Raw genomic sequence first — 13681 nt, forward strand, 5'->3', positions numbered from 1 at the left:
GTGGCTAACTAAATAAAATGGCTAAATACCTACATCTAGTTAATGACATTTAACTTGTTTTGGCTTTATTTTGCTAGCAAAATACCAATACTAGTTTTAGCAGTAGCAAGGTACTAGTGATGAATCTGGTTACCTACCATCATTTTACTGGTAAGAGAATTTAGCTGAAACCCACTACTACCGACCACGCAGTCTGATAGTTTATATATCAATGATGAAATCTTAACATTGCAATACATTCCAATATGGCCGAGTTAGCTTACTAAAGTGCAATTTTAAATTTCGCGCGAAATATCCTGCTGAAAACGTCTCGGTATGATGACGTCTGCGCCTGACGTCACGGATTGTAGAGGACATTTTGGGACAGCATGGTGGCCAGCTATTAAGTCGTCTGTTTTCATCGCAAAATTCCACAGTATTCTGGACATCTGTGTTGGTGAATCTTTTGCAATTTGTTCAATGAACAATGGAGACAGCAAAGAAGAAAGCTGTAGGTGGGAAGCGGTGTATTGCTGCAGGTGTTGTGCTAGATAACGCACCCCCGCCGTAGAATGCACCCCTTGACTGGTGTGCCGGATAACACAGCCGGTGTTTCATTGTTTACATTCCCGGAAGATGACAGTCAAGCTTTACTATTGGCCTGTGGAGAACTGGGACAACAGAGACTCTTACCAGGAGGACTTTGAGATGGATGCGCAGACGCAGTACCGTGAGTACGCATGCAGCTGCGGCTTCCAAACACTTGATCGCTTTCCCGTACGTGCGTTCTGCTATGTGCATGTCACGTACGTAACTTTGGGGACTTTGGGGAAATATATGTGCTGTATGAACTTTGGGGAGGTGAACGGTACTTTCGGCTTCCAAACACTTGATCGCTTTCCCGTACGTGCGTTCTGCTATGTGCATGTCACGTACGTAACTTTGGGGACTTTGGGGAAATATATGTGCTGTATGAACTTTGGGGAGGTGAACGGTATTTTGGGCTGTGGGATTGAGTGTGCTGTGCAGGTGTTTGAGATGTATTGGCGGGTTATATGGACAAGAGGGGGGAGGTGTTTGTTATGCGGGATTAGTTTGTGGCATATTAAATATAAGCCTGGTTGTGTTGTGGCTAATAGAGTATGTATATGTCTTGTGTTTATTTACTGTTTTAGTCATTCCCAGCTGAATATCAGGTCCCACCCGCCTCTCACAGCATCTTCCCTATCTGAATCGCTCCCACTGCCCTCTAGTCCTTCACTCTCACTTTCCTCATCCATGAATCTTTCATCCTCGCTCAAATTAATGGGGAAATTGTCGCTTTCTCGGTCCGAATCACTCTCGCTGCTGGTGGCCATGATTGTAAATAATGTGCAGATGTGAGGAGCTCCACAACCTGTGACGTCACGCTACTCGTCTGCTACTTCCGGTAGAGACAAGGCTTTATATCAGCGACCAAAAGTTGCGAACTTTATCGTCTATGTTCTCTACTAAATCCTTTCAGCAAAAATATGGCAATATCGCGAAATGATCAAGTATGACACATAGAATGGACCTGCTATCCCCGTTTGAATAAGAAAATTGCATTTCAGTAGGCCTTTAAATCTCTAGACGCGTCTGGTTAGCCATTTAAAAAAAAAATAATAATAATTTTTAATGCAAACTTTGTAGATGCAGAGGGAAACAATTTTATACAAATACTTTCAAAATGGCTCTCTGAAGAGGATTAAAAGGGTTTTAGGAATTGAATGTTAGAAAAAAAACCTGGATTTTAACCAGGGTTGTCTGTTCTTTCAGAGTTCTTTCGGTGTGTTCACAATATAGGTGCTAAAAGTTGATTAATCCAATTAATTGAATGTCTAAATGACGCAAATTGAAAGCATTGAAGTCATTCAATCTGTAAAGAGCTAAAAACACTCATCTGAAATGAAAAACACCCTTTCGAAAGGCTTTTTGATGCTAATAACTGCTGCCCTCCGACTAAGACTGCAAATCACAGGTGTTTTCATGATATAAAAAACACAACACACAAGCTTCATCTTTTAAAATGTTTGTGAAAAACTTGTCTGATAATTACGCCGCGTCAAACATGTCTTCATGAAGTTGACACCCTGAACGTCCACTTCCTAAATGTAATGAGACGGAGACCATTGACGGCTGCTATTTTAAGCGTATCGCCAACGGGCACAATTAGGGCCCATATCAAATAATTACTGACGGCGAGTCAGAGTCAATTAGGTAACTTGCTGTCTAACAGCATATTGTAGGCGGATATGATACATGTACTCATAAAACATTGTGATAACCTCAAGTTGACAGGAACACATACTGTATTACAGGAAGGTCTAAAAGTGGAGCCAACATGGAAGCAAGTGTTGCTACTATTAGGCTGTTTTGAAAGAAACACACCAATCAAAGATGGCCACATCAGAGGAAAACCTGCCTCGGCTTTTTAGCGCCACTTCAGCGATTAACCCTGACCTGGAATTAAATGAATGGCGAGCTAGGATCCTTTGATCATTTATTAAATCCCCACGGCGTTTTGGCTAAGGTTGAAAAAGGTTTGATCTGGGGAGTCTAAAATTATCTCATTAAAAATCTTTTTTGTCCCGTAAAAATCGAGATCACACGACAATTTCTTTATTGGCGTTTTACTCCACCATGCCAAATCATCACTCAAACAAACTAGAGTCATACTGCATGTAAACTGCAGTGACACCAAGTTGTTTTTCTTCCTTCTTAAAGGGGAACTTCACTTTTTTTTAAATTGTGCCTAATCATTTTGAAAGACATGACGAAGGATGTATTTGTTTTAATGTGTTCTAACTAGAGATGTCCGATAATGGCTTTTTTGCCGATATCCGATATTCCAATATTGTCCAACTCTTAATTACCAATTCCGATATCAACCGATACTGATATATACAGTCGTGGAATTAACACATTATTACGCCTAATTTTGTTGTGATGCCCTGCTGGATGAATTAAACAATGTAACAAGGTTTTCCAAAATAAATCAACTCTTAAGTTATGGAAAAAAATGCCAACATGGCACTGCCATATTTATTATTGAAGTCACAAAGTGCATATATTTTTTTAACATGCCTTAAAACAGCAGCTTGGAATTTGGGACAAGCATGAGGAGGTTGAGGTGTGTGTGTGTGTGGGGTGGGGGGTGGGGGGATTCTGTGCTGCAAGGAGGTTCTGGGTATTTGTTCTGTTGTGTTTATGTTGTTGTGTTACGGTGCGGATGTTCTCCCGAAATGTGTTTGTCATTCTTGTTTGGTGTGGGTTCACAGTGTGGCGCATATTTGTAACAGTGTTAAAGTTGTTTATACGGCCACCCTCAGTGTGACCTGTATGGCTGTTGACCAAGTATGCTTGCATTCACTTGTGTGTGTGAAAAGCCGTAGGAATTCTGTGTTTGGGCCGGCACGCAAAGGCAGTGCCTTTAAGGTTTATTGGCGCTCTGTACTTCTCCCTACGTCCGTGTACCACTCCGCACAGCGGCGTTTTAAAAAGTCATAAATTTTACTTTTTGAAACCGATATCGATAATTTCCATTTTAAAGCATTTATCGGCAGCCCGATATTATCGGACATCTCTAGTTCTAACGCGTATATAAATGTAAATAAAGGCCCGCTTACAGCGGAGCCAATGGGAGGTCCTCTATTCCGCCCATAAAACACAATAAAAAACATCCAAAAAGTGCCAACAATACTCCATTTACATGTTGTGACTTGAATATTAACCATGTATTAGTGATATTGTGATTATAAGAGCTATTGCACACATATAATAGCGGCGCTGTGATTAAGAGCTTGTGTGCCAATGTTGACATGATCGACTGATCCGCTGCTTTCTTGTTTCCTTGCTCATCAAACTTTATTGTAGATCATAAATCATGCCTCTGGATGGTAGAAGGACAAAGATTTAATCCGACTTGTTGGTACACTTCGACAGCCAATATAGATGCGGTAATGGCAAGAACGACACGAAAAGATCCTTGGTTCCACCCCATTTTTCTGTGCAAGGACTATGAGTCATTCTTTATTTAAACGGGAATACTGTATATGAACATCCTTGCAGTCGGCATCCTAATGATAGCAGACATTGTACAGTCAGTGATGTTTTATTATGTTTGTTGGCTCTCATGAAGTCTACGGTAAGCAAATCAGTGATGGAGTTGAAAAAAAAAAGTTTATGTCTTTTGAAATTAATGCGTTATGTATGCTTAAGATTTGCAAAATAAGTAATTATTAAATGTTATTATAAATGTGACCGTTACTACATTACATATGTACTTACATCATGTATATAACACCTTAATGGAGGTGTTTGGGTGTTTTTTTAAGGGCTTTATAGGCAGAATAGAGCGGCTCCCATAGATTCCATTACAAGCAGACTTTTGATGGCATTTATTTAATATTTAGAATGCATAAAAAAATACATCCGTCGTCGTGTCTTTCATAACGATTGTGAACGATAGGCGCAATTTCAAATAAAAGTGCAGTTCCCCTTTAAGGAGGATTTACAAAAAAAACTAGAGCACTGATTTGCATTAAACTTGGCGGCTGAATGCTACACGTGGATATCAAGATCCTATAATTTTTCATGCACATGCAGTCACCATTGGCAGATAACCAATTCAGATCAGATTTGCATCCATATTTGGAGACGACTTAACTCGGATCTGGGAATATCCAACAAACTATCTATTTTTACAGATATGGGTCGCTAGGATCTAGAACCTAGCCTAGCACCTTTCGGTGAAAGGCAGACAACACCCAGTACTGGTCACCAGTCAGTCAAAGATAGTCAATCTGAGGATATTCAAATTGGAATTGTGTAAAAAGCCTCCTGCAAAACCTTAATGGGGATCTTACCAAACTCTCTCGGTACAGCGATAGTGTAGACGCAAGTTTGTCCGGTCGTATAGTTCCGAGGGAAGTTTGGTGACAAAACTGTTCCTTCCGATCCAGTAGAGCGACTTCCGCATGGAGCTGGAACCGACAGAAACCAGTGCCAGAATAAGTCAATCTAAGAAGTTACAGATCAGTGTTTAACTTAGTAACCATCTGTACCTTGACAGCTTGGCAATGCCCGGTTCCATCCAGGTCTGCCATCATCCCCCATGCTACAGGTTAGGGTAGAGTAACCCTGAAGACAAAACATTTTATTTCAAGGATTCAAGGAACATTATTGTCATACCAGCACAAAAGTTAGCTGCCTTGCCAATCAATGAAGCTAAGAACCACCCATTAAATTATCACTTAAAGCAGCAGTACCTGTAGAACATATCCAGCCTCGCAGTAGAAGGTTACAGTTGATCCAAGTTTATAATCCGATCCCAGTCTGGTGCCGTTCAAGACCACACCCGGGTCAAAGCAGGACTCCCTTAACTTGGCTGGACAGCGAAAGAAATAATAAAATGAAGTGACTTCCGCTCACTACGAATCGACCAAACACAAAATAAAGTCTGCTGACGGTTCTACCTTTGTATTCCAAGTGAAAGCCAGCATAGGACACTGATCCGTCGCTACGGAAGGCTAAATGCATGGTGTTAGAGCTGCTCTCAATCCTCTCTGGGAGTTTGCTGTCTTGGAAACTGCCGATCAAAGGACTGTTGCTGTCGGGGCCGTCGTAGATGTACAGGAAGTCGTAGTTTGGCTCAATGTTGAAACTACAAAGGGGTAAAACAAGGAAAAGTGAGGTGAGTGCAAACAAAAAAACGGTGTGACTTTGAGGTAATAATGCACACGTTCTTATCAAAACAAAGTAAAATAAAGCTACTGATACTTTGTTGAAGCAACATGTAATTTATACCAATACCAATTTCAGTTGTCAAATCAAACAACAAAAATCCATTGTTTTAATTAACCTTAGTACTGGAGCATCGATACTTTAGTATGGAACCGGCAATCGCAACGCAAGAGCACAAATCTGTGACTTTAGTGGGCTTTCTCAATACTGCTGTTCTTCCAGCCCTCTTGAAAAAGTAAACTTTAAACCAGGGCTAAAACATGTCAAATAGAGGATCTTTGCCTAACTTTTTTTTTTTTGCAGTAGGTCCTTAAAACAGCTGAGCACTCCTGTCATGGCACAGCACAACCGTATTGCTTGTATTTTAATTTGTTAGCCATTTAATGAAGGGAAAAAGTTAAAGTCTTGCATCGGCAAAATAAGAATGACGGTAAACCCGGTCCTTAACTTTCTGAAAATGTAGTCCTTAGAACAAACAATATTGTAAAAATCCTGCTGTAAACCATGCCCCAAAAAAGTCAAAATACAGAGAAAGTCTACCAATACAGCACAGGTCTTCAATAAAGTTAGGCTAAGGAAATCATGGAAAACTTTGAGAAAACGTACCTGATGAAGGCCAGAGACAGAACATAGTCTGGGTTGACTGCAATGATCCAGTCACAGTCCTTAGAGTGGGGGTAAGGATGTGGATAGTTAGGGGACAGTATGAACCCACTGGAGCCAGTCAAATTTCCTCCGCATGGAGCTGCGAGTCCAAGAAAAATAATCAATCATCTTTTTCTGATAGCCTCTGACACCTCTCTCTAACACTTCCACCAGCATGTATTGTTCAGGACTTCTCACCTATGCAGACAGGCGGACTGGGCTGCCAGTAGTATCTATTATCAACTTGTATGCAGGTGATTTTGTCATCCCCCTGGAGCTCGTATCCCGGGTCACACTGAAAGGACACAGAATCCCCTGGCTCCCGGCCGTCGCCGCTGCGGCTGCCGTTCATTGGCACACCGGGGTCCCTGCAGGCCGTTGCTACTGAGCCTGCACAATCGAGACAGACAAGCATTAAATCTGAAACCTTGTTTAGTCCAATCTGTTATGTTAGAATTCCCGTTTTAAGACCACTTACTGGAAAATTGGATCGCAAATCCAGACTTGCTGATGTAAAAATCGGTCTCAAACTGAACAGTGACGGTGTTTAGCGTGGAGTGGATCCTCTCGGGCAGCAGAGACCCGCTGAGTTCCGCCAGAGACATTTCGTTCGAGGGCGGACCGTCCCAAACCCTCAACATGTCGTGGCTGGCCTCTGTGTCAAATGCCAGAAACTGAAGGCTAAGGAAAACACAAAACAGTATCAGGTCTGAATATGGACTCATATCGGCATCTGTGTATGTTATCTTTGATTACCTAACAATGTTTCCCGAGTCCACCTCGATGGTCCAAGTGCACCGGAGGTTGTTGTCATAGGGAAAGGGGTATCCGGGTGAGAGGATCCTTCCGGAAGATTCGCCTTTAAAACGGCCGCCGCACTCGGCTAACATACAAAGAAGAAACATGTCATGTCAGCATTTTAAGTACAACTGATCTAAATATTGTGACAGAAGTCTTTGCTACACATTCAAATACAGAGGTTCTTAACCTTTTTGACTATGGGGTCCAACCTCTACATGACAGATGGGCCTGGGGCCCACTCAAATATTATCACTGAATTAGTAATTTTACTTTTGATTTTAATCGCATTCAATATAATTAATAATTATATCTAACCTACTTACAGTTTAACAGGGTAAATTGTCAAATGTAAAGAACGCATGTGTTAGTCACAAATATCATTAACAAGGCTTAGATCTGACTGATTACAAAAATAAATACCAATCAAATATACTGCAAAAGAAGGGACTCCTATAAACTAATGACTAATACATTTACCTACAATTACGTAGTGATTAAATACATTTGAACTAAATTGCAGCTGGGATAGGCTTCAGCACACCCCGCGACTCCGAAACAGACAAGCGGTAGGAAATGGATGGATGGATGAGAAATAATAATATTATTTATTGTCATAATATACATGTTTCTTAAATAAACTGTCAATAAAATAAAGTGCAAGACAATACAGCTTCACCACTTTAGTCATAATTTTTGCACTAAATAAACTTCAAATCAATTCATTTCAGTTTTCTTTGGAACATATTAAAACTTCTCTATGACTTTAGCTCTAGACTTTTTTGTTTGTGTGATATTGTCTTTACTGCCAAAAGTGGTAGACAAGTGTAATACAATATAAACGGAGTACCGCTGCATGGACCACAGCTTAGAAAGAGATTGTGGCGGCCCTATATGGGCCCTATATTAAGCAACACTGCCTTAACATGTTAAAGCAACAATTTGAAACAAAGTTCTACTAAATGGTGGCATTGCATACCAGATTTGCCATTGACTGGTGATTTTGATTGGCTTTCCAAAAAGTCTCTGACAGTAAAGAAGACTGACAATGTTCTATTAAAAACTAAATCCTTGGACTTTGAAATTTCATGAGTTGTTAGGTCATTCAAAAAAACTATAAAAATGGGACCCATTACCTCCCTGCTTGGCACTCAGCATCAAGGGTTGGAATTGGGGGTTAAATCATCAAAAATGATTCCCGGGCGCGGCCACCGCTGCTGCCCACTGCTCCCCAGGGGGTGATCAAGGGTGATGGGTCAAATGCAGAGAATAATTCCGCCACACCTAGTGTGTGTGTGACAATCATTGGTACTTTAACTTTAACTTAATAGGAGGCTTATTCCCATATGGATATGAGGTTTTTATTTGAGGTAAAAGCTGTTCAATAGGCAATAATCAGCTAATTGTCTCTCAAAGGGTGGTGCCCCAAGGTGATACAATGAAAATAAAAAAAATAATAGTTCATCTTTATATTTGACAGCTTAATTGATGAAACTAAGTTCAATAGTTGGCGGCATTTGATGCCTCAACAACGGAACAAAAATGTATAGAAAACAATTTTTCTACTTCTGGCCACAAAATACTACAAAAAGTGTGCGACCCATGATCAAATTAGACCAAAGTGACTCAAGCGAACATTTTGTGCTTTCTTGCCACTTTGTCTTTCACAGTTAAAAAAGAAAATAGTCCTTCTAATGAGCTCACATTCCTCCTGGAAGAAAGTGCTGCACATAATATGACATAAATATAAATCGCCCTCTCTGTCTTTGTCTCTCTCGACGTTATATATATTTTCACAATCTCCATCCCATCTCCGCTCTTCCCCACGTGCCTTCGTTGCTTCTCCCTCCGGCATCCCTTCCTGGCTGGAATATATTAGTGTGCGAGGAGCAATTTTAACAGCTAAGACGAGGTAAAAAAGATAGAAAGTACAAAATCGAGAGGGAAGGGCGGTAAAGACAGAATGGGGTAATAATAATAATAATAATAAAAAAAGCAATATGACAAAGACTGAGGGTTAGCTGAGGTCATAGTATGTCATGGCTAAAAAATAAAACCATAGAGTATCAGCCTGAGGTCTTTATGAATGTTCTATTATTGATAGTATGAATGAGAGAGAAAAGCCTTATCACGCTGAATTTCAAATCAAGAGGGGCCCAGCAGGTGAAAAAAGAAAAGGTTCTGTTCTGTTTATTGCAAAGCATCTGAGTTGTCACCTTTGCTCTGCTCGAATCATGAGACTTGATCCAACGGACCAAACAAACAAGACATACAAGTGAACCCCCCATTAGAAAGGGCTTGGGCGAGAGAGACAAGGAAAAACTGTCAAATTATGAAGAGGACTATTTAATGGTGTTCTAACAATAATGTGTCGATAGAACCTGTCCATGAACACCAAACGTGAAGTGAAAAAAGAGGGGATCAAATGTTGACTTTAGAAGTTGGGGCATTCTACCCCACGCTTCGCTACACATTTTAAAATAAAGCCTGATCTTTTTGTTTTGTTTCAGCAAATAGGCTAACCTAGTATGACGTTGCTCTTTATGTCATGTTGACTTTAGCAATACAGCTCACAGAGCTTAGCTAATATTGCTAGGCTAACGTTTGTGTCCTCCTGTCCTAATCATTAATGTTACGTTGTTGTATCCGATATTTGGCATCAATTTTATGTGAAAAGTGTAAATAGTGAACAGAAGTGCTTCTTTGGAGGCATAAACTCTTTAAAACAGGGGTCTCAAACTCAATTTACCTAGGGGGCCACAGAATGCAGAAACTGGGTGAGGCTGGGCCGCGAGAAAAGATTTCTTTAAAAAAAATCTAACATGCACTTTTTAATGAATTCACCTTATTTGAATGGCTTTCCCTCCCTAGCAACCATCTCACTCACCATTTGGTGGTAGTGGGAGTGTATATTGTAGCCCGGAAGAGTTAGGGCTACAAGAGATTCTGGGTGTTTGTTCTGTTGTGTTTATGTTGTGTTACGGTGCGGATGTTCTCCCGAAATGTGTTTGTCATTCTTTTTTGGTGTGGGTTCATATTGTGGCGCATATTTTTAACAGTGTTAAAGTTGTTTATACGGCCACCCTCAGTGTGACCTGTATGGCTGTTGATCAAGTATGTCTTGCAGTCACTTACGTGTGTCTGCAGAAGCCGCATAAAACATGTGACTGGGCCGACACGCTGTTTGTATGGTGAAAAAGCGGACGCCACGACAGGTTATAGAGGACACTAAAGGCAGTGCCATCACGGCACGCCCTTAATAATGTGAAAATCGGGACAAAATCGGGAGAATGGTTGCGCTGGGAGATTTTCGGGAGGGGCACTGAAATTCGGGAGTCTCCCGGAAAAATCGGGAGGGTTGGCAAGTATGCTCGCGGGCCGCACTAACATTAAACTTTCATATTAAGGTGAGGGCCGCAAAATAACGTCTCGCGGGCCGCAATTGGCCCGCGAGACCCCTGCTTTAAAACAAACACAGCTCATTAGCATTAAGGGAATCTGCACTTTTTTTTTAAAATGTTGCACATCGTTCACAATCCCTATGTGAGACAAGAACAAACGTTTCCCCTTTGTGGTTTAAATATTGAAAAACTGCTCGTGGGAGGTGGTTAACAATATCGACTTGTCCACCGGGGTGTCCAAACTTTTTGACTCATGGGCTGCATTAGGCTAAAAAGAAAAATTGGCCGTGGGCTGAAAGCTGACTTTATGTAAAGTAACTATATACACTATATTGTGGGGACGGCGTGGCGCAGTGGAAGAGTGGCCGTGCGCGACCCGAGGGTCCCTGGTTCAATCCCCACCTAGTACCAACCTCGTCATGTCCGTTGTGTCCTGAGCAAGACACTTCACCCTTGCTCCTGATGGGTGCTGGTTAGCGCCTTGCATGGCAGCTCCCTCCATCAGTGTGTGAATGTGTGTGTGAATGGGTAAATGTAAATGTGGAAGTAGTGTCAAAGCGCTTTGAGTACCTTGAAGGTAGAAAAGCGCTATACAAGTACAACCCATTTATCATTTATCATTTATATTGCCATAAGTATTTGGACACCTGCCTTGACTCACATATGAACTTGAATTGTCCATCCTATTCCCGACCCATAGGGTTCAATATGATTTCGGTCCACCTTTTGCAGCTTTTACAGCTTCAACTCTTCTGGGAAGGCTGTCCACAAGGTTGCGAAGTGTGTTTATAGGAATTCTCGACCATTCTTCCAAAAGTGCATTGGTGATGGTGTTGGTCAAGAAGGCCTGGCTCTCAGTCTCCGTTCTAATTCATCCCAAAGGTGTCCTATCGGGTTCAGGTCAAGACTCGATGCAGGCCAGTCAACTTCATCCACACCAGACTCTGTCATCCATGTCTTTATGGACCTTGCTTTGTGCACTGGTGCACAGTCATGTTGGAAGAGGAAGGGGCCCGCTCCAAACTGTTCCCACAAGGTTGGGAGCATGGAATTGTCCAAAAATGTTTTGGTATCCTGGAGCATTTAAAGTTATTTTCACTGGAACTAAGGGGCCAAGCCCAACTCCTGAAAAACAACCCCATACCATAATTCCTCCTCGACCAAATTTCACACTCGGCACAATGCAGTCCAAAATGTACCGTTCTCCTGGCAACCTCCAAACCCAGACTCGTCCATCAGATTGCCCACATTACTATACTGAAAATCCAGTCCACATTTTCACTACTACCTTAGCAAGGTCGAGCCAGACCGCAGCACATCCTGCAGTATTTACGGTAGTAAACTTGGAAGTAGACATGCTTCAATTTCTAGTCGCCTCAGTACTGGCGCATTCGTGGCAATTTCAAGGATTCCGTGCAATCAAAGTCAACATTTTCTGAACCATGGAGAAGATTATGAAAGAAAATGTCTCGTGCAGTTTTGGGGACGTTTACCTCAATGTCTGCTCTGAAAAGCGTTTTGGAAATCAGTGGTGGAACATTGATTAATTTGAGTTCCTAAAATATTATTTCCATCAACTATTCATTTTGTAACCTTCTATTTTTGTGAATAATGGAATAAGTGTCATCATTTTTCACCTTTTTCACACTTTGACTTTCAACCCTTTCAATATATTCAGTGTTGTGTAATTCTAATACAGCGCCAAAAAGTTGTGAGTGAAAAGATCTTGCAAGTGCAAACATTTTTTCTCACACGCTTTGTGCGCTAACATCACAGGAACCTCCTGGGGGCTTATGCCCCCCTGTTCTTCAAACCTAGTGACACATCTGATTAAGAGTGTGTGAAAGTTTGACTCCTTCCTTGTTAACTTTCCTTAACGACCTCCTTTAAAGTTTTGTAATCAATCAGAACTATCAAGTTGCTAAAATGCACCAAACATGGGGAAGTGTAGAGAGAGTGTTTTGCTTATCACCCATCATACACTGTCATGAATGTATATATGTGTAATTTTAAATTATATATAGTGCTTGTTCTATAATGTCCACAGAGTTCTCGCTAATTTATATCGTGAGTGAGAAAAGTTGTTTGAATTAGGGTATAAAATGTACTTCTGTGCTCAAGTCCCTTCCAAATGATACTCATGGTCTCTAATCATTGATTCTGTCTTCTCTACAAGAGTGCGGCAAGATCACTTCGACTCAATTTGTTGGGGAGTAAATTCAGGCAAATCCACGCCGCGGGCCAATTTAATTTAACTTATTGTTAAAATGGTGATGTCTCGCGGGCCGCACTGAAGACTGCGGCGTGCCGCAATTGTCCCGCAGGCTTTAGTTTGGTAATACCCCTGACTTAGTCTATTAAAAAAAACATCCAAAAACCGCCAACAACGCTCCAATTACAAGTTTCAGTCATGATTAAAATGAGCAAAATACTATAAATATTGCATGTTATCATGAATGTACCTTTTACTACATACTTACTGCATGTATATAAAACGGTGTTGGTGGTTTTTGGATAGATCATTAATTCTCAAACTGTGGTATGCTGTTTCCATCTTGTGGTACGCCAAAGATTTGATTCATTATTTAAATAGAGTTTTTTTTATTTTCCGATATTCGAACGCAGTGTTACTGTTCAAAAGTGTGTAATGTTACAGTGGCCACAAATATTAAATATACTTGTTAAATAAATTATCTTGTTTTTTAATGAATACTTAGGCCTACTCCGGTACTGTATTTTAATGTAGGCCATTATGGTGGTACTTGGAGATCCAAGTGTTTTCTGAGGTGCTACTTGGTGAAAAAAGTTTGAGAACCAATGGAATAGATCGTATCCCCATTACCTGCATTGTTAGCCACCTCTTGCGAGCAGTTTTTTACACTTTAGAATATACGGGAAAGGGAAAGACGTGTGTTTCTGTCTCACATAAGGATTGTGCATGGGTGTAGTTGCCCTTTAAAGCTACAAATACACAAATAGTTCCCAGTAGGGCTTACTAAACACACTAAATAACAGCATCAAGGCTAGATTTTGAACAACACACTTCCAGCAGACTATTGTGCAACCTCTGATACTTAAATACAATTTCTGAGATG

At 40.9% G+C, this 13681-nt stretch overlaps 1 protein-coding gene across 6 annotated transcripts in view; it reads right to left on the bottom strand.

Moving 5' to 3' along the window:
- The window catches only part of csmd3b (CUB and Sushi multiple domains 3b), an 877422-nt gene that overhangs the window by 150813 nt on the left and 712928 nt on the right, over nt 1-13681 (bottom strand). For all 6 annotated transcript variants that reach the window (XM_061966990.2, XM_072914110.1, XM_061966991.2 and 3 more), the window contains 8 exons: nt 7144-7270; nt 6866-7068; nt 6586-6777; nt 6349-6487; nt 5475-5662; nt 5268-5386; nt 5064-5139; nt 4866-4982 (listed from right to left, as the gene is read on the bottom strand). In XM_061966990.2, coding sequence (XP_061822974.1) covers nt 4866-4982; nt 5064-5139; nt 5268-5386; nt 5475-5662; nt 6349-6487; nt 6586-6777; nt 6866-7068; nt 7144-7270 — 1161 coding nt within the window. The remainder of the gene's footprint in view (nt 1-4865; nt 4983-5063; nt 5140-5267; nt 5387-5474; nt 5663-6348; nt 6488-6585; nt 6778-6865; nt 7069-7143; nt 7271-13681) is intronic.

This window comes from Nerophis lumbriciformis, linkage group LG11 (assembly GCF_033978685.3).
Source record: "Nerophis lumbriciformis linkage group LG11, RoL_Nlum_v2.1, whole genome shotgun sequence".
In the NCBI taxonomy this organism is placed as follows: Eukaryota; Metazoa; Chordata; class Actinopteri; order Syngnathiformes; family Syngnathidae; genus Nerophis; species Nerophis lumbriciformis.